Source organism: Amblyomma maculatum, chromosome 6, assembly GCF_055883805.1.
Source record: "Amblyomma maculatum isolate TAMU_Amacu chromosome 6, ASM5588380v1, whole genome shotgun sequence".
In the NCBI taxonomy this organism is placed as follows: domain Eukaryota; kingdom Metazoa; phylum Arthropoda; class Arachnida; order Ixodida; family Ixodidae; genus Amblyomma; species Amblyomma maculatum.
In genome coordinates this window covers 15107201-15134370 of record NC_139349.1, presented here as the reverse complement: position 1 = coordinate 15134370, position 27170 = coordinate 15107201, and the positions used below count along the sequence as shown (strand labels likewise).

General features: G+C 46.8%; 2 protein-coding genes across 2 annotated transcripts in view; both read right to left on the bottom strand.

Moving 5' to 3' along the window:
* The window catches only part of LOC146185144 (disintegrin and metalloproteinase domain-containing protein 10-like), a 38413-nt gene extending 22963 nt beyond the window's left edge, over nt 1-15450 (bottom strand). The window contains exons 1-5 of the mRNA XM_084607759.1: nt 15342-15450; nt 14323-14464; nt 12605-12723; nt 10395-10687; nt 5965-6096 (exon numbers count right to left, since the gene is read on the bottom strand). Coding sequence (XP_084463885.1) covers nt 5965-6096; nt 10395-10687; nt 12605-12723; nt 14323-14464; nt 15342-15450 — 795 coding nt within the window. The remainder of the gene's footprint in view (nt 1-5964; nt 6097-10394; nt 10688-12604; nt 12724-14322; nt 14465-15341) is intronic.
* Nucleotides 15451-18559: 3109 nt separating this feature from the next.
* LOC146185143 (aquaporin-7-like) lies at nt 18560-26250 on the bottom strand. Its single transcript, XM_084606126.1, has 7 exons — nt 26091-26250; nt 24455-24567; nt 22778-22904; nt 21352-21489; nt 20636-20754; nt 19739-19956; nt 18560-18732 (listed from the first exon to the last, which is right to left on the bottom strand). Exons 2-7 carry the CDS (start codon nt 24530-24532, stop codon nt 18585-18587), a joined length of 828 nt encoding a protein of 275 aa, XP_084462252.1. The 5' UTR covers nt 24533-24567; nt 26091-26250; the 3' UTR covers nt 18560-18584.
* Between the last annotated feature and the right edge of the window lie 920 nt (nt 26251-27170).

The following is a 27170-nucleotide window of genomic DNA, read 5'->3' as shown; positions in this document are numbered from 1 at the left end:
CCGTCCTTCATTCGACGCGTTTACCTGTATTAAAACCATTTCATCCGTTACATTTGGTGGAGGTGCTGGGTGATTTGCCAACGCGGGCAAAAGCGGAAGATATGTCCGCTGTCCCCACAGCCGTAACATACGGGTGGCTGGGGGCTCTGGTAGTTCACTTCAGGATCCCTTGGAGGCCGAGATGGGGCGACAGAAGCGCGACGAGGAGCACCACGAGGCACTTCATCCGGATGGGATGGACGCTGCTGGAAATAAGGGTGCGATGTTGGTTGCAGGGTCCGCTCCACGCCGTTGTTGTAAGATGGTTCGCTGTTATTTTGTGCAGCCCATGACGTGCGCTGTTCCCATGATGATACGGACCTCGATGTCGGGTGGTAAGGTAGATCGAAATTTATACGTTGCCGCTGAATATCCAGCTCCTCGCGTATAATCCTCCTGACCATAGAAGCGATGTCTTCAGCATCCGGAATGTCGATACCGGCAACAGTTGTCACACTAGAAAGACGGCCAAATTTGGGCCCTATCCGACGTGCCTTTAACGCCTCAAATGCCCGGCACTGCTTGATGACATCTGCTACTGTGGCTCATATTTAAAATAGTTTAAGGCGCAAAAAACAGACGAACACAAAGGTATGGGGGAAAGAGAAAGATACAAGGTTCTCAACGCGGATTTTCAGAAAATAGCAAGGAGAAATAAGAATGCCTTCCTGAACATACAGTGTCAAGCAGTTGAGGACAACAGCCAATTAAGGAACACAAGAGCTCTGTATAAGACAATCAAAGATATCAAAGGAAGCTTCTGTGCTAAGCTGGGCGTGATAAAGGACAAACGAGGCAAGGACCTCACTGAAGCCACAGAGATAAAGAAGAGGTGGCAGGAATACACAGAGGAACTGTACAAGAAGGACCCGGATGTGCAAACCCAACATAGGACGGTTGTGATTACTGATCTCGAGCCGGGCATCCTGAAGAGTGAAGTTGAATGGGCCTTAGCCAGCCTTGCTAAGAACAAAGCTAGCGGAATTGATGGTATTCCAGCTGAGTTGCTTCAAAACCTCAACCACGACGCTGTTAACACACTGCATACATTATGTCAAAAAATTTGGACAACCCTGCAGTGGCCACAGGATTGGAGGAGGTCGGTTTACATCCCCATTCCAAAGAAAGGCAGTGCCAAAGATTGTTCCAACTACCGCACGATCGCGCTTATTTCGCATGCTAGCAAGGTGATGTTAAAAATCCTGCAAGGTAGGCTGCAGCAGTATGTGGATCGGGAGCTTCCGGACGTGCAAGCTGGGTTTCGCAAGGGCAGAGGAACTAGAGACCAAATTGCCAACCTTCGCTGGATCATGGAAAAAGCAAGAGAGTTCCAGAAACCCATTTACTTCTGCTTTATTGATTATGCGAAAGCGTTTGACTGCGTAGATCACAGCAGATTGTGGCAAGCTCTCCAAGAGATGGGAGTTCCAATTCACCTCATCTGTCTCCTCAGGAACCTTTATGAAGGGCAAGAGGCCACAGTCAGAACTGGGCATGGTCTTACTGATTGGTTTCCAATTGAGAAAGGGGTGAGGCAAGGCTGCATACTGTCGCCCTGCCTATTTAACCTATATTCAGAGTGCATCATGAGGAAGGCCGGTCTGGACGCGTCTTCAGCTGGAGGGAAGTTTGCTGGAAAACGTATCAACAACCTTAGATATGCGGATGATACCACTTTAATGGCAGAAAGTGAAGTGGAACTCAAGAGACTTCTGATGCGCGTACAAGGAGAGAGTGAGAAGTTTGGGCTTAAACTGAACATTAAAAAGACGAAGATCATGGCGTCTTGCCCTATCAAGTCCTGGAGCATCAATGGACAAGAAGTGGAAGCTGTGACAGATTTTCTGTCCTTGGGCGCCAAGATTACCTCGGAAGGAGACTGCAGCCATGAAATTAGGAGACGCCTGCTTCTGGGAAAGAGAGCAATGGTTAGCCTTGACCGCCTAGTAAAGAGCAGAGACATTAGTCTGCCAACCAAGATCCGTATAACCCGTGCTATGGTCTTTCCAGTTGTGATGTACGGATGCGAGAGTTGGACTGTGAAAAAGGCTGACCGCCGAAGAATTCACGCGTTTGAATTGTGGTGCTGGCGAAGACTCTTAAGAGTTCCTTGGACTGCCAGAAGATCAAATCAGTCGATATTGTCGACCATAAGCCCTGACTGCTCATTGGAGGGTCAAATTCTAAAGTTAAAGCTCAGCTACTTTGGTCATCTGATGAGAAGAGAGGAGTCGCTGGAGAAAGATTTGATGTTCGGAAAGGTTGAGGGTCGCCGCAGAAGGGGTAGGCAGCGAACGCGATGGTTAGATGGCATTCTCGAGGCATTGCAGATGAAGCTATGTGATGTTAAGAAGATAGTGAGAGACCGCAAAGCGTGGCGTGACATGGTCCATAGGGTCACGAAGAGTCGGACACGACTGAACGCCTGAACTGTCAAGGCGCAAAAAAACAGACAAACACAAAGGTAAGTGACGGGACGAAGCGCCAACTCCCAACTGATTTTACTGCATGCAAGAAAACGTACTTAAATAGTTTTGTAGTCACATGCTTAGGTGTCACCTAAAGCTCAGGAACGACCTGATAAGGCGCGCTCCAGGAATATCTTCACAGTTATATAAAACAATTGATGTGTCGCTGACGCACATGTCGCCTTTCTCTTTGATATAAAACGCTTCTATCAACTCCCTGGCATTCTTATCTTTGCTTTTGCCCAGAATGCGCACATCAGTGAAGCATGGCTCACAATTGCGGGACGGGCATTCATTAATGTGCTTAGTTATATGGGTGCCTTCCTTGTTCTGTTGTACGTTCCTCTCGTGTTCCCTCGTCCGCTCATTCAGGCACCTGCCTGTCTGACCAATGTAGGAGGGGCCGCAAGACAGGGGGATTTCATAGACAACCCCTTCAGCACATTTCATGAACGGTCTCCTGTGCTTCGTTCCGCAGCCTCGTTCCTTGGTATTTTCTTTATCGGTACGGGAGCAAAGACCACCTAGCTTTCTCGGTGCAGAAAAGGCGAGCCGCACACCATGGCGGCTGGCAACTTTTTTCAAATTATGGGCCACACGATGCACGTATGGCACCACCACTGGTCTTACCTCTTCTCGAGGGACCTCCGGCCTAGCTCTACCAGTATCCTTCTTTGTCTTGTTTAGGAGACATTCAGCCACCGCGGTCACGAGCGAACGGGGGAACCCGGCTGCAAAAAGCCTAGCCAATTGGTGATTAAAACTGTCCCGCATTTTGTGAAGGCATGACTTTTTGAGTGCCGATTCTAGGCAAAGCGAAGCAATCCTGCGTTTCACCAGTTTTGAATGGCAGGAGTCAAAGGGTAACAGCTGCTTCTTGTGAGCCATGCTTCACTGATGTGAGCATTCTGGGCAAAAGCAAAGATAAGAATGCCAGGGAGTTGATAGAAGCGTTTTATATCAAAAAGAAAGGCGAGATGTGCGTAAGCGACACATCAATTGTTTTATATAACTCTGAAAAGATATTCCTGGAGCGCGCCTTATCAGGTCGTTCCTGAGCTTTAGGTGACACCTAAGCATGTGACTACAAAACTATTTAAGTACATTTTATTGCATGCAATAAAATCAGTTGGGAGTTGGCGCTTCGTCCCGTCACTTACCTTTGTGTTTGTCTGTTTTTCGCGCCTTAAACTATTTTAAATATGAACCAAAACCAACTAGCCCAGCAGCAAGTGCTTTTATGTTACTGTGGCAAGGGTGTCCCGCGAAATGAGGAAGTTGTACACATCCTCAGCAATCCCTTTGAGAAGGTGTCCTACCTTGTCTTCTTCTGACATCTGCCGGTTTACAATGCGACAAAGTTTCAATATTTCCTCGATGTAACGTGTGCAAGTCTCACCGGGCTGCTGGGCTCTCTGGGAAAGCTGATGTTCAGCGCGTCTCTTCTTCGCAAGGGTATCCCCAAAGGACTTCGTCATTTTTTCAACGAATCGGTCCCAGGTCGTCAGGATTTCTTCGTGGTTGTCAAACCAAGTCAGAGCCGTGCCAGTGAGGAAGAAAACAACATTGTACAGACTTGCGATCGAGTTCCAGTGGTTGTATTTGCTGCATTTTTCGTAATGTCGGAGCCATTCTTCAACGTCATCTTTGGGCTCACCGTGGAACGTACGCGGCTCTCGCTGGTGAGGAAAGGTCGTCGTCTCTTCAGGTCGCTGTCCATGAGTCGTGCGGGTGGTATCCACTGAAAGGTACTGTTGAGGAGATAAAGGTGGCAAACCTGCTACACGACGGCTGCGACGAGGTACTGGTGGATCCTGAACGTTTTTACCCAGCGCCTAGCACCAAATGTAACAGATGAAATGGTTTTAATACAGGTGAACTTCGAATGAAGGACGGACGCACACGGCTCAGAAACCCGGATCAGTCTGCGTGCGCCTCGCTTCCTCTGCTTCTGCTGCTTCTCAGTAAGCCGCTACGCGGCGTAACAATATATATAGCAACTTCATGGCGCAGTGAAAAAATAAAGGAGATGAAGCCACAAATTAAGGATATCCGTATTGTATTATACATATAATTTTCGTTAACTTCATTTAACTGGTAATCGCTACAGCGTAAGAAAGTGTGCGTAGGCTCTTAATTTGACAGCACAGAGGTTTCCTGATGTTAAATTATAACTCAAATTCAGATACTCACTCACCTGCAGATACTCACTGTGAGACATATTGTCTTTCGCCATGACCACACGCACAATAAATTGCTTGCAGCGTGTTTATGCAGACGCTGAACCTGGATACATTCACACGCATCTGGTGTGAACGTGTATCCCCCCCCCCTCCCCCACACACACACATACACGCACACACAAAGTGCGACGCCTCCAATCCGTTTAGCTCACTTCATCGGGTGCAGCGTAATCGATGAGAGTGTGTTAGGAACCATGTGATCTGCATAACTACTCTTCAGCCACTTCGATGAATCATAATTTACGAAGCCGTCATAAAACGCATTCTTTCATGTGTAATTCGTCACGAGAGGCATGTTCCCACTGAATTATATCGAGGCTGTCCCTATAAGCGGACACAGATAATGGCGGCGAACAGGTGTCCACTGCTTCCACTGTAAGCTTTCTTGGAGTGTCATTACGTGGTCCAAGACTGCACGCGATAAGAATGAAGTATTACGGCAGCTGGAGAACAGTGCTGCTACGATTGTTTTTCTGCGATTCAGTCCCACTCTTAGTCCACCTCGGCATATAGTACGTTGTGGTAATGCCGGGGTGCTGTATCGCTTGGGGTAGCACAGACGAAGTGCGAGAAACAAAAATTGAATAAAGCCCTGCCGTTGGCGGGTAACTGCAGTTGGCGAGTAAGAGCTAAAATTAAAACAAACTGTTATAGGGAGGTAGAGGTAGCTTAAAGGATGGGGTACAAAATATCTACTACTTTTTTATTTGTTTGAGTAAAAATGTGTCTTATCCGACAGAATTCTTACATTCTGTGGCCCACCACATGAAAATAGCCACGTTATGACGACATGGACCTATTATAAGAACGGTCACAACGGTTTATAACGTGGTTACACCGGTAACTATTACGAAATAATGGTCCACTTAGTGAATTTATGTAAGTGAATTTTCTAGTGACACGGGCTGAATTTTATGGTTGGCCTGGACTAAATTTGGGTGCGACTATAGAACTGGGCACGGTCTATTGCGCATAAATATCAATCCTGGTCCAATTTAGCCAGACACCTAATCGTTGTCCCCACTTAAAGTAACGCAACCAGCGTGTTTGATTTGCTGTACATCGCTTTCGAAGTTCGCGTCGGTTGGTGATTGGTCTTCTGGGCAATGACGTCAGTACTTCTGAATAGTCCTCCGATATTGATAAGTGCTTTGCTAGGGTAGGTGGGTTAAATGAGTGCCAAGCTCTACCCAAGTATATAGGTGCGCGCTCACCTGTAAGTGGCAGAGGCGCCGAGTGGCGTCATTGCGCGGGCGTCCTCGGCGGCCCTTGCCCCGGCGGGCGTGCGGCTTTCTCGTGGCCGTTCCTGGTGTATCGGCGATGTCGGGCGAACGACGCTCCCTACGCTGTTCGAATTGGAGCCAATGATGGGAATGTAATGGGGACCTATAGCACATAAACCTTGTGGTATATGAAGCCACTCTTAAACACTAGGTTACGGAATAGCCAACATATTAATGCAGAGTCGAGGCTGGACAGGTTAGTATCGCTCATGAGCTTCGCCTCTTCCTTTACCACTAACAACCGCACATAACCTGTATTACGAATCAGCTTTAAGATGCCCGCTTTAACGAACCAGATGCCCTCCCAGGGCCACTGCTTAACTGACAGCACAGCTTTAATATGATACCACTTGATTAACCGAACGTTTACTTTGAGTGGCCAGGAATTACATCAAAGTCATTGTTAACACTACAGTGCCTTAGAAAAGTAAAACTTGACGAAACAAAAAATGTGCTGTGTTGTGCTGTGTTTTATGGCTCATACGCATCTAATGCTACCACGTGCCAAACGCATAGTAGGATCTGCTGTCCGTGCAGCAGATCTATTACTTACGGTTAAAATATCTCATAGAAGTTTGGCGTATTTTAGGAACATAAGAACGCGTGATATATTCACAAGTGTATTTCTCAGATGAGCAATCTAGTGTAAAGAGGTATATAAGTTCAGAATAGAATTGTGTAAAATGATTTTTCCTTAGCTCTTCTAGCCCCTCGCAGGAACACAAAACATGATTAATTGTGATCGTCTCTCCGCAAAGCTCGCTTGTCGGTGTCTCCTCTCTTGTAGGAATAAAACCATGTGTAAGGTATGTCAAATACGGAGGTGACACAAAATGACTTCATTGAATCATTCTTGGTGTGTACATCACTTCCGTTTAGTTGTGAAAGGTTTTACTAGGTGTAGCTTATTATTTTCCTCATTATTCCATTTGGACTGCCATCTATCTCTCAGCCTAGACTGTATTAACGTGACTGCTTTTTTGTAGGGAATGCGAACTTCTATATGTTCGACTTGTGCAGAACATATGTCAGCTTGTTATTTCTATCGATTCCTATGTGACTCGGAACCCAGCACAGCTTTACAGTGTGCCCCTGTGTTGTGGCTGCTGTGTATGATCTCACAAATCAGCGATTTATCTACATTTATATTATTATGCGATGTTAGCATGCTCAAAGAATCAATATAAATGATACTCTTCTCTATTTTCTCATTTTTACTTTTTTCCTAGAGCCATAAGGACTGCGTAGCTCTCTGCAGTGAAAAGGGATGCGCACTCTGGTAGCCGTACTGTTCTATTCGGACTGTTATAGACCCCTGACTTTCAACGTACAGTGAAAATTTTGAACCACCTAATGTATAATATGCCACGTATTCTTTGTACTTTTTCTTTAGTGCTAAATATTCCTGCAATATGCGTTCATGTGGTGCTTGTTCTTGCTGGAATTGCCTTAACGAGAAATTACATACACATAGCTGGCAGTACCAAGGTGGGAGTAGATGATGTTTTTGGGTACGTGTTATTGGTTAATGAGTCCATTAAGCCTAAATATTGACATTTCTCATCAAAGCGCAGGGTAAGTGGCCTTATTGCTTGAGGTTTGTTGGTAAACAGGGTTCGAGATAGGCAGTTTTAACTATTGGGTAACATATATAATTTGGTAGAGAACGGATTTTTAGAATGTATGAGCATGTCAGCATGCTTCTTCTGTCTGTGAGTGATGGTTCATTGCTTTCTACATATAAGCTGTTTGCGGGCGACGTCCTGTATGCACCAGTTGAGGTGCCGAAGTCTAGATTGTGTACGAGGTCCAATCGTTTGAGTATGATTGCCTTGCAGATCCATACAGCATGCAGCCATAGTCTAAACACGAACATACTACAGAACGCTAAATTTGTAAAAGGCATGTTCTATCAGAATCCCAGTGTTTGTGTGAAAGGATCTTTAGTAAAGTCATAAATTTTGAAGCTTTCTTTTTCAGGTTGTTTATATGGGCAAGAAATGAACGCTTTCTGTCAAATATTAGGCCTAGAAATTTGTGTTCCTGTTTGGTAGCTTGACATCCTTTAGGTAGACAGTGATATCAGTGTGCCATCCTCTTCTAAGAGAGAACAAAAAAGCTACAGATTTTTTTGCAGAAAACCTGAAGCCAATATTCTCAGCCAACGTTGCCAGTTTATTTGCTGTGAGCTATATTTACGTCTCGCGTGTTGATACACTAGAGGATGCGCACGCAATTTGCATGTAATCTACGTAGACAGAGTATACATAATTTATTTTGGGATTATTTTTGCAATGGTATTCATTTTTACTATAAAAAGTGCAGTGCCTAAAATGCACCACGGAAGCGCACCCTTTTCTAATATGAAATTCTTCGAAAGGGTGGAAGGAAGACGTGCTTGAAATGAGCGTTCAGAAAGAAAGTCACCTATAAACTTAAACATTTTGCCGCGATTTTCAAGATCTCCCAAATCAAGCAGGATCCCAAACCGCCATGTGGTGTCATAGGGTTTTTCGAGATCAAAAGAAACCTCAAGAAAGTGTTGCTTATGTATAAAGGCTGCTCGGACTGCTTTCCAGGCGGACAAAGTGATCAGTAGTTGAACATGTTTTTTTGTAACCATACTGGTGAATGTAAAAAAGCTTCCGGGATTCACGAACAAACATTAACCTTGTATTCACAATGCTTTCAAAAGACTTCGCGAGACAAGTCGTCAGGGCTATTGGCCTGTAACTGCCTGGGGAGTTTGGAGACTTGCCAGGCTTCGTGAATGGCACTACAATGGCTTTTTTCCACACTTCTGGTACTCCTGTTATCCATATTTTATTGAAAAATGTCGATAATACATCTACTGATGATTAAGGTAAATGAACCAGAATTTCGTAGTGTATTTTATCTGGTCCTGGTACAGTGTGCCAGCCAAAAGCACTCTGTTTCCTCAGGCATGATTAAAGAATTAAAATGTTCGTTCGCGCTGCCAGTTATTGGGAGTCTGTTTTTCAGCAGTTGTTTTAAAATTCAAAAAGAAGATGTATAGTGTGCGGAACTAGAAAGTTTAGAAAAATGTTTTACCAATATGTCTGCTTGTTCTTCTATGCTCGTCTGTGTGCCAGGGGCTGTTAAAAGTGGAATTGTGAAAGGGGAGTATTTGCCATCTAGGTTTTAACCTGATCTAACATTTTATTAGACTTGGTCGAGCTATTTATTGACGCGACATAATTTTGTCATGAGGTTTCTTCGCCATTGTGGCGAATGTAACGTGTCTTAGCTCTGGCCGTTTTGAAGCATATTGGGTTTTCGTGCGTAGGATATCTCCGGAAAACTCATCAGGCCTTATTTTGTTTCCTTTTCGCTTTTTGGCACTGTTTTGTGTACTGCAATTTGTGGTATTGCTTTACAGCTCCCGAAGATCGCGAGATAGCTAAACGTGCATCAACAGTAATGCAAGCCGTAAACTTTTGATTCGGCTCATTTACGCTGAGGTTTTCCGAAAATCGTTCTTCGAGGTTTGCTCTGGACTGGAAAAGAGGCCAGTCAGCTAACTGAAGTTTCCACTGCCGTGGTTTCCTTAGAGTGATGGATGCACGATGAGGATGTCAGACTGATTATTACAGATAAATGATCACTTCCGTATGGGTTGTTAGACGTCCCATTTAAAATCGATAAAAACTGTTGGCGAACAAGAAGATAAATCTAAGGTGCTCATTTTCCCCGTGCTCGAGTAGCAATAAGTTTACTTGCCTGTATTCAGAATGCAGACATTGTTGCTCAGGATAAAATATTCTAAAATAGGACCTCTAATGTCTGTATGCTCAGTTCCCCAACCCAAAATGAGGAGTGAGCCTTAAAACCCCCAAATAAAAGATAGGGTTCAGGTAGCTGTTCTAAATGTTCCTTTAGGTCATGTGGTTGAAGCTGGACAGAACATATTCTGATGGTTTTAAAATGCTGAACAGTGACTGCCACAGCATCGAATTTGGAAAACAAGAAGTAATAACATGAAGAATCGCTCATGAAGTATATTCATGGGTTATACCCACCGCAGTGGAATGTCGGTGGTTATAACGTTACAGCTTTAGGCTGCTGTATCCAATTTTTTGGAATAGAATCATTGGCGCAGCGGCCGCCTCACGATGGAGGTGCATTGCAACAGAATCAGTGTATTGTGCGATGTTAGTGCATGTTAGAGCGCCAGACAGTCGAAATCCACCCGGAGCTCTCCAATGCGGCATTTTATATGTCATGCGAGAAACCTTTCGTTAGACCCCATATATGCGACCGTATACTGAATATTTGTTAAGTTTATTCAACTCCTACATCCACTCGCGAAACTTCGAAGCGCAAACAGAAGGGAATCATACCAGAGTTTTGTTCGGCGGCTGATGTGCGTGCTGGCTTGCGGTGTCGGCTCTCAGATCTACGCCCTGAGCATGCAAGTGCGCCTGCAGGCGTTCGAAGCCGCAGCCGCCATGCGCGCGAAGCTGCGGCGGGAAGCGCACGTCTTCGGCAGCGTAGAATACCGAGTGGCCCTTCCCGGACACAGCCGGATACATCCAGGACGGTTCCACGTAGAAAGAGCGCCCATCGCCAGTTCTGATCCGTCCTTGAAAGACGCCGCCGACGAGAGATCCGAACACGCGGCTGTCTGGGTCAGCTGCACCAACGGCCTTGGGTAAATTCACCTCAGACGGCAACCTATGTATATGGTGCCTATGGGGACAAGCAAAATCACGGAATGCAAGTTTAATATTTATTGGATCTATACCTACCATTTCTTGACGAAGCTAACACATAAATGCTTGCGCTTCGAATACCTTCCGACAGTGGCCGATTTTCTGCCTAGCACCGAAAACAAGGGCCATGAAGTCCTCTGAACAACGTCACTTGAAGACAGGATAGCAGTGCGATCGCTTGTGCTTCGGTTGTGGGACGGCTGAATTCCAGCGATAGCGTGTTGGCTTCATTATTCAAAGGGACACGTTAGGAATGGCAGGGGAAAAACGAAAGACTACCAAGTCGCCTTTTTTGAAGTGGAAAGCAAGGGCTTTGCCATATGTGTTAGTCCTCGACGAGCGATCCGAGAGCAATTAATGCCTCCCTTGCTATAGGAAAGTACTGTGAAGAGCAGCAAGCTGGGCTAATTAGCACATTTGCGTTTTGAAACTTTGGTAACTGCGCTAACATGTAGCCTTACGCCTCTTCCGTTGCCCATGTTTGCTCGGGTAGCACCTAAAGTTCCAGAATGCTGTAGGCACGCCGCAGCATGCACCGAATAATGTCGAAAAGTTCGGGAAGGTCACTGCTGCAGAAAACCTCTCCAGCTTCTGCCATCTGACCTGCTGCACGCGCTGTTGAAAAGACGAAATTGTTGTGCCGAAGAATACCAATGCTCCTTTAAAAGAAAAAAAATAAAAGTTACTTTCAGCACATCCTCTGCTATGTATTTCGATTAGCTGGGCTCTATCTATGTTTTGCTTCATCCATTACCTCCTAGGATAAAATAAACTGCACCGTCACAGCTCCTCGTCCAGCACACCAAGAACGCGCCGGGGAGACACTGTAGAACAATATCACAATATTTTCCTGTCTTTTTACTCTTGAGTTCGTACCTTTAGACCTCTCAGAGTTCCCCATCCTATGTCGCAGTACCTGCCCTTGTGCGGGACAAAAGACACACGCAAGGTTAGGTGCCTTTTGTGTAGAGCCTTCCAGTGTAGAGTACCAGAACCTATTTCACAGATTCGTACCTTTAACATGGTTAAGCTAGAATAAGAAAATGGCTAGGCGCACAAAGGTACCTAGTTAAATTAGGAACTGCGTTAGATAGACGGGATAAGACGACAGAACATTCAGTGATGACCGCGAAAGGCTGTATTTTCGCTTTCGCGGGCTAAAACTTAGCAGCACACTCTCGCGCTTGCTGGAATCCCGTGCTTTCTTGACTGTCTCAGCGACGTCAGACATTGCCTATTGCAGAAGCATATCCTTTAAGCTACATATTGAGATCCCACGTTAACGAAAACTCGGCACTGTCCGCTTGTTTGTTTTTGGACTGTCGGTATATTCATAAGCCCGTTATACTTAGTGGCACGGGCAGAGGCGTATTATATTTTATAATTTTTGGGCAGTCTCCCCATACTATATGTCGGTATATTCAGACACATTCAAATTGGCCTGTTTAAACAATCCTGGCTTTCTGTTCCCACCTAATTCTCTTTCAAAGCTTTGTGTGCACGTTGGAATTCAACCGTATGCGCTGTACCTGTCTGAATGCTTTCCTTTGCCAGTCGTCGTGTTAACGCTGCGTGAGTTTCAAAATACTCCCTGGATAAACTTGACAAAGTGCGAGCGAATGTTCGTTCATTTCTTTTATAATGCAACTGCAGTGAGCGTTAAGATTGCTAGATGGCAAAAAACTCAAAGCAAGCTTCCTATGCAGAAATAAAAAAGTTTATAAGGTCTGGATTCAACAGTACCGAGAGGGAAGATGAAAGGGCGGCTGCTGTATAGTCTGCGGTGAACGTCCGACCGAGAGGAAGAAGAGCAAACAACCACAATCGGAGCTACTCACATTCGATGTGACCGGAGTACATGTGCGAAAGGTCGACGTCTACAGCGCCAGACGATGTGGTCACAATCAAGTCGTCGGAAAAGGCCGATAGATCTGGGTGCAGTACGAGGCTGAAGTCCCTGAAATCGATTGCCAGAGGAAAGCAGAGCGTTTTCATTGGGTGCTAGTGTATATAGAAAGTTTTGTCATGTATCTACACTACTCGTAGTAAGTAAATGGTTGCTGTAGCAAACAAAACATGGCGGAATATTATTTGTAGTTTTGTGGATCTGAGTGATAAGGTAATAATTGTGTAATTGATTTAAGAAAAATATAATTTTCAAAATGAAATAAAACAGCGCAACGAACGGGACGAAACACGAAGAAAAGGAGACAAAGACACAGGCGCTTTCATTATGCAGTACCAACTAGCCCGGCATCTTGCACTTCTATAATTTTCAAGAAACACAAGAATAATTAAATCACAGTAATAACTATAATGAATAACTAAATCATTGATTCATTGGTTTTAACATTCCTGAGCACTGAAGCTTTGAAAAAGAAGAAAGAAGGAAGAAAGCAGCAGAAAAGACAAACTCGTGCCGCTGACGGGGTCCAAACATCACAACCCGTGTATGTCATGCACAGTGTTTCAAGAATGGAAGCGCGACAGCGGATGTCTAAGTTTCTACTTTCGAATGTAGTTAGGCTGAATGTAGGCTAACGTCGGAAAAGTGCTGTGGTTCAAGGTTTCAATCACGTTGGTACATGGGACTTGAAGAGTCTTGAAAAGTACTTGTATTTTTATCATTCAGTTAAATGCGGCGCATTCCTACAAAAAAAAATAAAAAAAATAAACGCTCTTTACAAGATATACTTTGAGCATCTGGCGGAATTCTGGAACGTTTTTTGTTCGGATGCCCCGGCGTGGCGGTGCAGTGGTTAAGATGCCCGACTACTATGCACGAGTATACCGGGTTCGACCGCGACTTCCGGCGGCTGCGTTTCGATGGAGACGAAGCGGCGAGGCATCCGTGTGTTTTGCGATCTATGTCAGCGCACGTTAAAGATCTCTAGGAGGTCGAAATTACTCCGTAGCACTCCACTATGGTTCCTCTCTCTTTCCACTTGCACCCCCCAGTTTCCTTCCTTCCCTTACGAAGCGGTTCAGGTCAACGCCATCTAGACTGGCTCTCATCTAGGTGGCGTTGAGGGAAAACGTCTCGAGAGATAGAGAGGTGTCGTAGTGGAGGGCTATGGAGCAATTTCGCCCATTTGGGGATATTTAAAGTGCACTCAAAAAGCACAGCACACAGACGCCTCTCCGTTTCGCCTCCATCGAAACGCAGCCGCTGGTGGTCCAGTTGTACTCCGGCACAGCAGTCGGGCGGGTGAAGGTGGCTGCTCCTGCCCCTACGGGATGAGAATGGTAGGCCCCCACCATTTGCGGCGGGGGCTAGCATGTCACCGGCGGTTGTACATGTTGTAGGCCGTCATTGCACCCGCCACCGCTTCGGGGGCGGACGAAGGCCGTTTAAAACGCACGCCTTTCTCTCCCCCTCTTCTTTTTCTTTCTTTCATTTTATATTGTCTGCTGTGTTACGACGAAGATTGAATGTGTACTATGAGGATGCCTACAACATGGCACGGAGAAATTAATACTACCACGGTTGTCCGACTGTTTAGAGCGGGCTTTAGAGACACGCGAATTTCGTGTCCGCGCACAGTTCGTCTCTTACCGTCCGAGAGCCTTGAAACGAACGCGCGCTGCGTCGTGCCACTGGCCAGAGCTGCGCTTAGCTCTCCGGGTGCTCTCGTTGCTCGGTTGCTGGACTGGGTAGGACAGCAGCTCGTAGTTGCGTATGAATGGACCCAGCTCATCTGCGTAGCGATGAAGTGAACCGTTCTACTACAGCTCTGAAATTTAGGAAACGTAACAGTGCAAAGGCATGTAACCACAAGACAGAAGAGAACACAATGAGACATACTGTGCTCTCTTGTGTCTGTAGTTTGTAGCTATTGAATAACTATCGAGCCAAAACTGCAGAGTCGTGTATACAATAAATTCATATCTGGAAATATTCTGAAATGAATATGCTGGTTGGTTTGGTTTGTGAGGTTTAACGTCCCAAAAAGACTCAGGCTATGAGAGACGCCGTAGTGGAGGACTCCGGAAATTTTGGCCACCTGGAGTTCTTTCGTGCACTGGCATCGCACATCACATGGCCGCCTTGCTTCTCGCCTCCATCGAAAAGCGGCCGCCAAGGCCGGAATTCGATCCTGCGTCCTTAGGCACAGTAGTCGAGCGCCGCAACCACTGCACCGCCCCGGTGGGGCGAAAGGAATATGCGTGCATAAGGCTGCAGTTACATAACATCCCACTAGTGTGGTCGTTGATTGGCCAGCTACTCTTCCCAACGGCGGCCGCTGAATACGCCGGCGATTAAGAGCTGGTCGCTCACGCAAATGCCCTAACTTCTGAATATTTTGTGAACGTGCGGCGAGCTGCCTGGCTGTAAAAGAAAAAAAAAACACACACACAAAAAAACGGCACCTTTTTGAGCTATTTGAGAGGAAGCTTAGGTTATCACTCTCTCAAATATTCCCAGCAGCAATGGGTGACGCTTTTTAGATAGCGCACAACCAGTACGAAATTTGATGCTAGGGCTCTTTTCAAACGCCGGCCGCGTCGCTTGAGGTACCAGCAGCTCGCGGCTGGACGGTTTTCGCGGTCCGCATCGTCCCTGCCGCCACTTACCCGCGTACCCTCCCATGCTGAAGAACAAGATGAGCACGATACCGGCCGGGAAGATGCCTTTCTTCTTGGCCACTTTACTCGCTGTCCAGCTTTCGCTGTTGTCAGCCATATTCTCCCTCTTCTTCTTCTTCCTCTTACTTCGTATTAACGTGAAAGCTCAGCTACGCCCTTACAACAACCGAGAAAAATATGATTGGTTGTTTGAGTGCTTGTTTTTACGATGTCTGTTTATGCTACAATAAAAAAAAAAAAAAAGCTACGCCCTTAAATAGCTGGTCGGCGCGCTTTTCATATGACCTTTAACGCACCGATAGCGGAGCGCGAGCCGCGTCTTCGCATTTGTGGCACACGGAGACGGTGGCGCTTGCTCCTTCTTTTTAATCTGCTTCTTTTTTTCTTCTACATCGTACACCTTCTTCTTCACACACCTGACAAACTTCATCTGTACCGGTACATATCTGCACAAATATACAACACTGCCTGACAATGCCACACAGCCTTTCAATCCTCTGCTTATCCTTTCCCGCAACCGCTGCCCACCTGGCTCGCCTCCTGGGACCTCCGCCTCCAAAATGTCCTCTACACCTTTGTGTCGTATAGAATTGTAAGAACAGTTTACTCATGGTTAATGCCCCGCTATACAGCGTCAGGCTGGAGTGCCAGTTTTGAAGGTTGTCGCGGAACGGTTAATGCGTAACCTCCACCTTCAAAATGCCCTCGACACCTTCGTGCCGCCTAGAACAGGCTGTGGTGTCCTTGCGGTTCACAGACATCAAATAGAAGAGTCGCACGCTTTTTCTTTGTCTACTAAGGTTTAGCTTTGTTAAACCTCTCATTTTTGTTTTGTGGTTTTCGAGACTTCTCGTATTTGAAGAATGCGACTTTTTTTTTTACTTCAGTTGAATTAAGTGTCGTTCACACAGTGCCAAAACATTACGGCAGCGTAAGTGTCCAGGAGAAACTAACCAGTCGCTTTGGCTGGCAAAGAAAGATGGCTGACAAAGCCCTGACCAAACCCCCTTTGTGTGTATGTACAGAGGAGAGGATTAGAAGAAGAGAAAGGCAATGCCCTTCAATGTACCCCGGGCCCCTCAAGACACGGATGAGTACAACTAATCAAGCATGCTGACCACCTACTCGGAAATCCTACAACGCTATAGGCTAGGCAGACGGGAATACGCGCCACCTGATAAACCGCTAGACAAAGAACAATAGTACTGAGAAGAATTCAGTCAAACACGTACTCAAGCTCAGAAAGACTTCACGCAATCTACTCACACGACTATGAGCCACAATACGCGCACTGTGACATGTAGGCGGACATATATACCACATGGTATGGACCTGTCAGTACAATATCGCTGTAGAAATTCTAAAAGGATTGGACGATTTAGCGGCGGGAGTAAAAGCTGCCTAACTCAGACCCTAACGTTTAGCTCGAGCTTACTTTAAGGACCAAAGCGGCTGCAAAATCTAACAGACTCCTGTAATAAGACGGCCGACCACAATGTTTTATTTCATTAGACAATGTTTTCATCACCACCCTGGCCCATCCCCAGCCGTGGCTACGTGCCATTACGACTTAGGACATCGTCATCTAGACGCACCCGTCGGTTTTGAAGGGAACTGCCAGTTTCTACATACCGGCTCTCAGCCACTTTCACTTCCAGTCGCCGCGAGTCCGGTGATACGCCGGGAAAAACTTGGGCTTCACGTGCAGAAAGCAAGCAGTCGCACACGCGCCAGTTGTGCGGGCTTGCCGACAGGTACCCAACGCCCTACACCTAAACTCCTTGCCTAACCCAATAACTCAAATCCCTCAGGTAGAGCAACAATGATTCACTAGATTCGCGCCAAAAACACGGCAGCAGGCTTAGGTTATCTGAAGAGACACCAACGCCGGTGTTTGATACTAAGAAAAGGCTCAATCGACCAGAAGAGATCTTTGAAAGTAATAGCAAACGAAGCGAACACACCGAACATACTTCTCAAGTTGCTTCTCAGCAGTCACGAATCACTCGGAACAAAACAGTTGCACCCACTGTCAGGATCAGTCTACAGCCGACATACTATTCCTCCACTACGGCGTCTCTCATAGCCTGAGTTGCTTTGGGACGTTAAACCCCACAAACCAACCAACCAACTTTATATAGCATTGCGCATCTTTTTAAAGATACAGCATAAAATTCAGCATAATATTTAGCATATATTTATAATTCAGCATCAGGACATGTTCATTATAACACACATAAGCCACAACATAAGCCGTTGCTGCATATGGCAGCGAGAGCGGCGCTAATCGAGTAGTGTTGAAAGGCCGACTGACAGCGCGCAGGTCTGCAAGCCGGAAGGACAGGAGGCAAAAACCGACATGTGAAGAACCAAGAACCCCGCACTACACGCCTCCTAATTCTCTAAAACCAAACTTCAATTTTCACTAGTTAAAAAAAACAAAAAAACATTAAAGGTGGAAGTTATTTTCTTTTAACCGGAATGCATGCTTTATTTTTAAGCTCCATAGCGTTAATTATTGAGAACTGTTTTATGTTCCAATTTGTTTTCCAGCGAAAGATAAACTATACCTCATTAGCAGTCACAGAAAGTGCATGCAGAAACTTTCATATCAGGATTTCTTTTTTTTTCTGCCAGAACTGTATGCCGGACAGGAAATGTTTGCGCAGGTGCCGTTTTTGAGTAAAATGTTGTCACGGGAGCTCTTACTTATATATGCTGCTGGAAATTTTAAGTTTGGTCTTATAACAGTACAGATTTGAAGTCTGTTCACAACAAGATATTTTCGTTTCGAGAGTTTTCTGCTGCATAAATCTTATACGATGAATAGCGTCCCGCGTTCACAAAAAAGGTGCAATATGGGCAAGGACAACGTGATATTGATGCTCCGAGCACTTGTCGGCCCTTTGTTGAATGTCAGTCTAAACCACATGTGACCGCGAGTCTGTTTTGTTTGCCGTAGGATCCTCTGCAGCTCCCGCGGCTGCTTCACAATGCTATCGGGACCCAGACGCTTTGTGGAATGAGAGGCTGATACGCAAGAAGTAACAAAAAAAGTAGTGTTTTTATTTGATGGTTAAAACCGAGTAACAATTAACAAAAGTAAAGGCGGGTTATATTTTGTAGACGAGCATCCCAAGTTCAAAAGGATGATCATATATTGAAATGAACACGAGTGGTAGAGCCACAATGAATGTTCAAGGACGGCTTGGGATTCCTTTGCGTAGCGCATCACAAGGGCACCCGATTGCTCCCTTCAGCGTCGAGGCCGTAGGCAGGGCAGTGGAGCTCGACAGTGAAGGTGTAGAACCATGCGCCCACAATGGCACCAATGTGAGGACCGATGATGGGCACCCAGAACCAGTTGTATTGCCGGAAGCTAAGATTGAGAGAAAGAAAAAACGGCATTTGAATAATTGGCGAATGCTCGCAGACTAAAACAGCTTATGTAGACCAAAATGCTAGAATCGGTAGCCTGTAATCAGACTTTTCGATAATCAGTTGCCTGAAGTGAAGTACAATTTCATTCTTTTGTAGGAAGCGAGGCGTAATGAGGGCCGTGTCGCACCTTCAACATTTCCGAAGACAGGTTCATTTTCCTCACGAGAGGCAAAATCGCCGAAGTAACGCACTGTTAGTGCAGTATCAGGCTGAATGTTTGCTGAAAGTTGTCCGTCAGCAATGAAAGTGATTCGCAAGTTCTGCCTTCTGACTTGATTAGCCGTAATTTAGGCAGAACTTTGGCAGCAAAGCACTGGTTTCGAAGGGTCGCAAGGCTGAAAGTACGTTGAACAGATATTGCATGATTGATATCAGAGGAAGCAGGAAGGAGGTGTTAATGACCCCGTGCAATGCGGCTGAACCGAATGCGGAGCAATAGCTTTGGCTGCGGGCGACGGAGCATTGAATCGAACTCAACCAATGTGCCGTCGAATGCATGAAAGTTCGCCCGAGTTCGAACTGTTTGCGCAGGCGCAGTGAAGCTGCATAACGCAGGTACGGGACGTCACAAGCCGGCGCAGCGGCGGAACACCTGTGGAACGGCGCAGCTGAGTGCTATGGTTACGCCGCATGCGCTGTTGTGGCCTTGGACAGCGCACGGCGAAACTTATCTAGATGTAGCTTAAAAAGAAAAAGACAGTAAATTCTATAGAAATGCGAAATGTTAAACGGAAATATAGCACATGAGTTGCTGGTTTATTAAGCAAGTGCTGTACTCTGCCATCTCGAATTCGAGCTGTCTGGTAAATTAGTAGCCCTTCACTGGACAATTGCCCTCCTGTACTGAGGAGCCACCATAACTATAGAATAAAGTAGTTCTTGCAAATGTAACCCCCCCCCCCCCCCCCCTTTTGTAACGTTTATCCACGAGCTTGTGGATGTACCTGAATACTTCGCCACCCCAGCCAGCGATGGCCGTGAAGATTCGCGGCGAGAGGTCGCGGGCCGGGTTGAGCGGCGCGCCGCAGTTGTAGCCGAAGCAGAGGACGATGGCAGCCAAGGCGAGGCCGATGAACAGGGGCTGCAGCCCCGATGCCACGGCCATGTTGCGCCCGTCGATCACCGCCAAGATGGCCATCGTGAGTAGAGCAGTGCCCACGACCTGAAACAAGAACGGTGAGGCCGTATTCACACAGGGACGACAAAAAAAAAAAAAAAAAAAAAGGAACGGAACGTTCAGTCTGTGCAGCACATAATAGCGCTGACCCCTTCCTCAGCAATGGATAACTTGAAATATAAAGGTTAATTTGGTGTTTAGGGTACTTCTGCACAGGCGCCCGGTGTACAGGTGCCCCTGCCTTGTGGTAGAGCATCACAAGCTCCACAAAAGCGCCTCGCGTTCGAGAGGCACCAGATTCGATCTCCTGTACCTCCGGAGAGGTACAAGCATCCCCCAGCCTGGTGTTCGGCTCTTCTGGGGTAAAATGATTGGGAAACTAGTCATGGACCAAAAAGGGTTGCAATTGGCTTCTTCCGCACGAGACGGACTTTTGGTTGTCCTATGGTGGAACGAATCAACGGCGCAACGTTTTACGGCTATCTGGAAGCGGGTGCTCGGGATCGATCCCGACCGTAGGTGGCTGCGTTTGGATGGATGCGAAACTGAGAAGCGTTCGTGTGCTTTGCGATATTGTTGCGAGTGTAGAAATGAGGAAAAGAAAATGCACGGGCCTGCTACTGGCTCTGTAGCCGAGTCACCTCCGGTAATTCGTGCGGACAGTGGAAATTAGAGAAGGTAAAACAGGCAGAGAGTGACGTGCGTCACAACAGGAGGGAATTACCTGGTCAAGCAAGCCGTTTCCGGTGCCAACAAAGTCCTTAGGATAGGAGGCGAAGATACCAGCCGTGGCGTTGACACCGGTGACGCTTCTAATGCCACCGTCGAACTGGTCCAGGGCACCTGAATGCGGGCAGTTCACATATGAAAGTCGCAATGTGACAAAAAAAAAAAAGCTGCCTAAAGGCACTTGTGAAAATTTCACTCATTAGTTCGAGCTCCTAGCAGAGGAGTATAACGAGAAGTACGCGCCGGCAAATACGCTACAGTGGACGCAAGCAACTGGGCCAAAGATCCATATTCATCGGAAGACTAGCGGGAATAACTGAAAGATGAGCAGAGGACACTTCGAAGCAAGGTACGCATCACAATGCATTGTCATAAACAACTTTCCAGAATTTAGCAAATATCAAGATGCTCCGTTTGCCTCTTAGCATGTTTATCAAACTGAACAGACAGCGCGCACTCAGTGTTAAGAAAATTGAACCAGATACGTCGACTACACAGACATCAATGGTAATTTAGGACTGCTGGCGCCGATTTTTCAGCGCCTGTGCCACCTATGAGAAGCGTGCTCGTGACCCCTGCCCTCGCCCCTCCTGCCCCAACTAGGCTGGCATACGGAAAGTTATGCGGAATGGACGGTGCTGAAACGTACTTAATGTCAAGCTCCGCGCGATGTTACCAAGTTCAGCACAAAAGTAAGAACGCAAGACTCACCTAGGTAAGTGATGTAGAGGACTACGGCGGCTAAAAAGGCTCCAAGGTACTGAGCCGCAATGTACGGCAGAATCTTGCGCCAGGAGAACTTCCGCACCGTGGCCAGTGCCACTGTTACCGCTGGGTTCAGGTGTGCGCCTGCGAACAGCAAAGATGGTTTAGAATCACATACGATGGTTTGATTTGGTATGTGGGTTTAACGTCCCAAAACGACTTGGGCTATGAGAGACGCCGTAGTGAAGGACTCCGGGAGTTTCGACCACCTGTGGTTTTTTAACGTGCACTGACATCGTACAGCACACGGGCGCCTTGGTTTTCGCCTCCATCGAAAAGCGGCCGCGGAGGCGGGGATTCGATCCCACATCCTTGGGAACCGTAGTCGAGCGTCGTTACCATTGAGTCACCCCGGCGGGGTAGAATTACATACGAGCACATAGGTCGTCTTTGTGCCGTCTGCGTAGATACCCTTGAACTATAATCCCAGACTAACGACACCAGCAATGAGCGCCTGCTTCCTTTTGGAGGCAGGAACTTTAAAAAAAATAACTGGTCAGAGTGCGTAGCTGCATGAAAATTTTACAGCGCGCTCACAGCGATGACATACGAGCGTTGCATCTGCACGCTGGGACTTATCATGAATATGGTTTAGACGATCGCAAAGCCATATGGGGCTGCACGTATACCGGCTTTGTTTAGCTAGGAGAAAGCAACTATCGACGCTGCGAACCACAGAAATTGCAGTGTGACGGGGCGCGAAAGGCTGCGATAGGCACTGGAGGTGAGCAGAGATGAGAAACAAGCAGAGTGATTGCTATAGCAGATGGAGAATGTAAGCAGGAAAGAAACGAACTCGGGACCTCTTATTGTTGCTTCCATAGCCTTCGCAAAAGCAGCCAGTTTTCCCACTATGAAGATGGGCCGGTACGGCAGCCTTGATAGTGGATCCGTAATCATTCAACTTTTCTCGTTCTCCTTTCCCTTGCAATAGTCTGATAGGGGCTCACGCTCACCCATGATTTTGGAACCGCGTGTAGCAGTCGCTAGGTAGGGACGAATCCGGATTCGAGATCGACGACGGCCATGTGCACGCACCGGGGATTTCATGAACGTAGACATCGGGTGGGAGGAGCGGTCTTAGTGCACCGCCAAGCGAATGAAGTAACGGTAGAAACAGGGGATGACAGTGTTCGGTGATCGTAGACTTCACAGCGCTGCATAAATCTTGCAGCGATGACCATATTTTTTTTTTTGTGAATTTAAATATTAAGGAGGAACTTAAAATCGCACTCCTCAACAGGTGCACTGTAACGTATTACCGAGTGTCAAACATAGTGTAAGTCCTTTCATACTTAGTCCCGGCTCCCCTCTGAGGGGTACTTGAGGATAAGAGGGCGCGTCGGCACACTTAATGAAAGAGTGTGCATACCCGAGACTCCTCCAGCGACGAGGACACCTAGCATCACGGCCAGGCCCCAGCCCCAGAACGCGGCCGTGTAGCTGACCACGCCTGCCTTGTCGAAGGTCAACGAGGCGAGGACCGCGTTGCCGAACAGCTGAAATAGAGGGAAATATGCAGGTGCGTGCGAGTGTCGACAAGGCTAATAATCAGCTGGCAACACTGTCCAGAGGAGGGTTCTTACAGTGGCGATGCGGGACAAGATAATGACAGCCTGGGAAGTAATGGCGACAGTACTTTCGGGGAGAGTGCGCAGCAATTATTTAATTGAACTTAAGATGAGGGGGCCGCTCTGCTCGCCTGCTCCATCGTATACGATACACGCTTAATGTACAGACAAGGAGCATAGTATATTTCTGCCCGTGTGAGAACCTAATGGGCTCTGGGTTCAAGCTCTCATCTCTTCAGATTTCGTGCACCTTATTCAATAGCCGTCTTAAAGGCATGCATTCTGAACTGGGAAGATTTATAGCAGAACAAATGCATACAGCACGAGCGGGACTAGACTCGTCCGACGACGACCATGAAGTGCAGCTGAATTCAGGCACCACCTTGCGCCAAGGCGAGTGCGGTTCAGAGCTTCCTGGCTCTAGGGAACTGAATGGCACACTCTTGTTCACCGTCTATAGAATGGCAGAAACGCGAAAAAAAAAAAAAAAGGAAACCTGGGAGTCCTTTTTAACATGTAGAAGCACGTCGTTGTGCCGGCTGTTCGTACTAATAGCCGACAAGATGACAGTCCTTAATCCAAGGCTTTATAATTGCGCGGGCTCCCTGCTATCGCCGCTCAGGGATTTGCGGCGATTTCCTCTGCAGATGGGTTGCACAGTAAAGCCAATTATGGCCACATAGCGCAGCCAGTCCGTTGTTGCTAGATTACGCCGCTATAAGCTAGGCTAGAAGCTAACAATTTACATGGTGGAAGAGAGAAGGGTTTGAAATGGACTGTGCTACAGACGGGAAGAAAGAAATGCTGGAGCTCAGGTAGAAGAGTGAAATCCGATGCATAAAAGGCGCAACGGACGCTACGGAGTGGGTGGATTAAAAAAAAAAAAAGGCAATAGTTTCCTTCAGTAGCGGAAACCGGAGCTCTGACAACGTACTTTATTTTAAATGTAGATTGCAATAACTACAGAGAAGAAAATGCAGGGCCGGGAAGTAACGACAACCAATCATTATGCTTCGGAGAAGCAATTCCAGCTTATCGATTTTCACTTGGCAACTTCAGCTTAGACCAGGGGCAGCGTGTGCATTCGCGATAAAGAACGCGAAACATGCTCGGCTGGGGCACGCGAAGAGCAATCGGGACAGCACACGTCAGCGAAAAAGGAGCAAAAGACTACTTTGAAGGAATTAACTCATCGGGCATCGAATTAAATCTGTGGGTGAAAGAATTACATCCAGGAGGCCGTAAACAAACAACGGCGCTTTCTGGAGTAAATTAGAGAAATCTCAAAGAAAGCCTCATGGGCCTCCATGATTAACAGCAAACATTGCTTTGACCTCGAATACTAAATAAGGGGCTGAATATTTCCGACTGGACGCATGCACACACGCGTGCGGTAATTACCAATGTCTTTAAATATAATTCATTTGAGCCACGTACAGCAAGGAAGAAAAACGGCGTATCAGAATACAGTCACTTACCACAAGAACGAATGTTCCCGCGAACTCTGAAAGGGCTTCGCGGAGGGTTGCATTCTTGATCTTGAGTTTTTCCAACATCTTAACGTCTGTCGGGCGCAAAAGAAGCGATGCGACTGAAACCGGAAGGAAAGTGGAAGCTGGGATGTCAAACAAGTTGCGAAGTGTTACTTAGAAACTTCGCACTACATGGGCAGTTCTTTCTGAACGAAAGGGATGCTTTTGAATGCAGTCCGCTATCAGCCAGCCATTAGAAGGCCAAGGACATGAAGGGAAGGGGGAAGATAGAATGGTCAGTTGTCGGCAGTTGCGAGTGCGACCGGCATGTACCGTATTTTTCTCAACAACCGAAAGCAAGCAGCCGCCAGACGACGAGCTCCTGGAAAAGGCAGAGCTTACTCCGTGCACAAGATTATTTTCAGGGACGCACAGCTCTCCCCATATGCGCAATTGTTCAGTGCCGCGAGAGGGTTAAGGCACAATTAGACGTCAAAATTATGGAGGACGACTTAACGTAATTCTTAACCGATTCGAGGGTACTGAAGATGAGAACAGGGTTTTCTAAATTTAACGTTTTATAATATTAAGGCCTGATACATCCGAGAGAAAGTTCAGTCACTGAGAGAATGTGTTATTGTCACGAAATTCAATTTTTTTGAACCTCATACAGCAAGAAAAAAATAAAACCGGCGGAATTTGGAAGTAGACAGCGTGTGCGCATATTTCGCGGCCACTGCAATGGTTATGTTACACCGATTAGTCACTTGGAAAACGCTGGAGCACGTTCGCTGTTCACATTGGATATGTGCTAATGAAAGGAGCGTAACGAAAAAGCGGAAACATAGCCGAAGATGTGCTTTTAAGGTGCTGAGTGAAAGACTTCGGCTTATGCAGCTGACTGAAGCATGCATGCTATATGTAGGCTCGATTCCTACGAATCGAAACATCCAACCAAGAGTAAGTGTAATTGCCTCGTGGCAGAACCCGTCCGCCGCACAAGGAAATCAATGTTTCTCCTTCGCCGCAAAGGGCACTAGCACGTAGCTCGTACTGTACATAAATGCGCCAGCAGCTCCATCGCACGTTTCATGTAGAGCGGCCACGGGTCAACCCATACCTCCTTTACCGATAAATTGGCCCTTAAGTAGATTTTCTACAGCAACTTCATGGAGCTGTAGCAGGCAAAAAGCAGTAGGCACTGAAGTACTTTGGGGCCAGCCCTCGACATTTCCGTTAAGTTGGAACAGCACAAATTAAGCCCGCAACAGATAGCAAAGAATTACACGACTCGAGCGCAATGTACCAACTGAGGCTAACTTTTGCAACGACGGGAATTCATTGCTCGAGATTTGTGTGCTTGTAGAGCACCTTTCATCGTCCTCAGTAGTCTGTTCAATTTACGAATAGTTCGGTAAAAAGCTGCTGATTCGTCCCATCACATGTCTTCTAGCTTAGCTTCCCTAACATACTAGTGATGTACTCTGATGGGTTCCTATAGCTGGAAAAATCATCGGGAAAGCTCGCGAGTCACTACAGCTAACTGGTACGAAGTTTTACTGAAAGCTTAATGCAGCATAAGCGCCATAATCAAGGGCTACACACAAAAGTCGCGATATGATTGAAATTGACTGCTACGAACCTGTTAAAATTTGCAGACGAATCCAGGCGCAGTGAAATCTCTTTGCTTGTTTGCTTAGCTGCTTTGTCGACCTGGCGAAATTCTACCGACCGCTCCGCAGCCCGCTTGCTGTCCGAAAAAGTGACGGCGATAGGAGAGGTGTCGTTCCTTTTGTAGCCGGTCTTTGATGAGCGCTAGGTCATGTGACATCGACTGATAGCCGCAACAGACTTCCGCCCTGAGATGCGCACTGGAAATGATGAAAGCGTTCTGCGCAGATTTCCAGATAAGATTGCTGCCGCTTAAGTAGCAGCACAGCGTATTCGTGGCCTGCGACGCAAACGTTGCATCAAACGGTGTGCCACCAATGTCGATTTTGCATGAGATGTGATCGGTTATACAGTGTATACTGTCGCGATCAAGTTATTGCGGGATTTGTGAGTGCATGGCAAAACTTTGTTCCATGCAACCTCTCTTGCGTCTATAGCAGGCACTCTATTGCACCGTATACAGCGCTCGCCGTGCATAGATATTTAAGAACGGGCGTAGGAGCCATTTTGATACCTCGCGCTCGATGGCGCACTGAAATAAGCATCTGCGCTGGCCACTGTGATCGCTGTTAGTGCAGTTCCGCGGGACATTTCTTTTCAACACATTTGTGCGCTTTTGCTTCTCAGGTTTTCTTTTTTTCTTGGCAAAGTATATGGCCCCCTGACATCACATATTTTTGTTCTGCTTCCAGCATGACACACAGCTGCACTGATGCGCAGCACATCGCTTTTTCGCGCGTGCTCGGCCTCGACATATAACATGTTCTTCCCGTTAGCGCTAAATCACCAGCAATCTGTGAGTTCTTTGAAATCAAGGCGAACTTCGCGAACACAGCTTACGCACCTGTCGCCAGCAAGCAAAAAATGCGAAAAATGCATGAATACACGCGCTCTTCACTTTCGTGCAGCATAGTCGCCGCACGAAGTGCGGGACACGATCCCCTTCAGCGAACACAGTGGCTGGCACAGACTCTCAACATATTTATCGAAGTACCATTATGGAAGTGGCACCGGATGCTTGGTGTGAGGCCCAATCTGCATGGTGACCGAA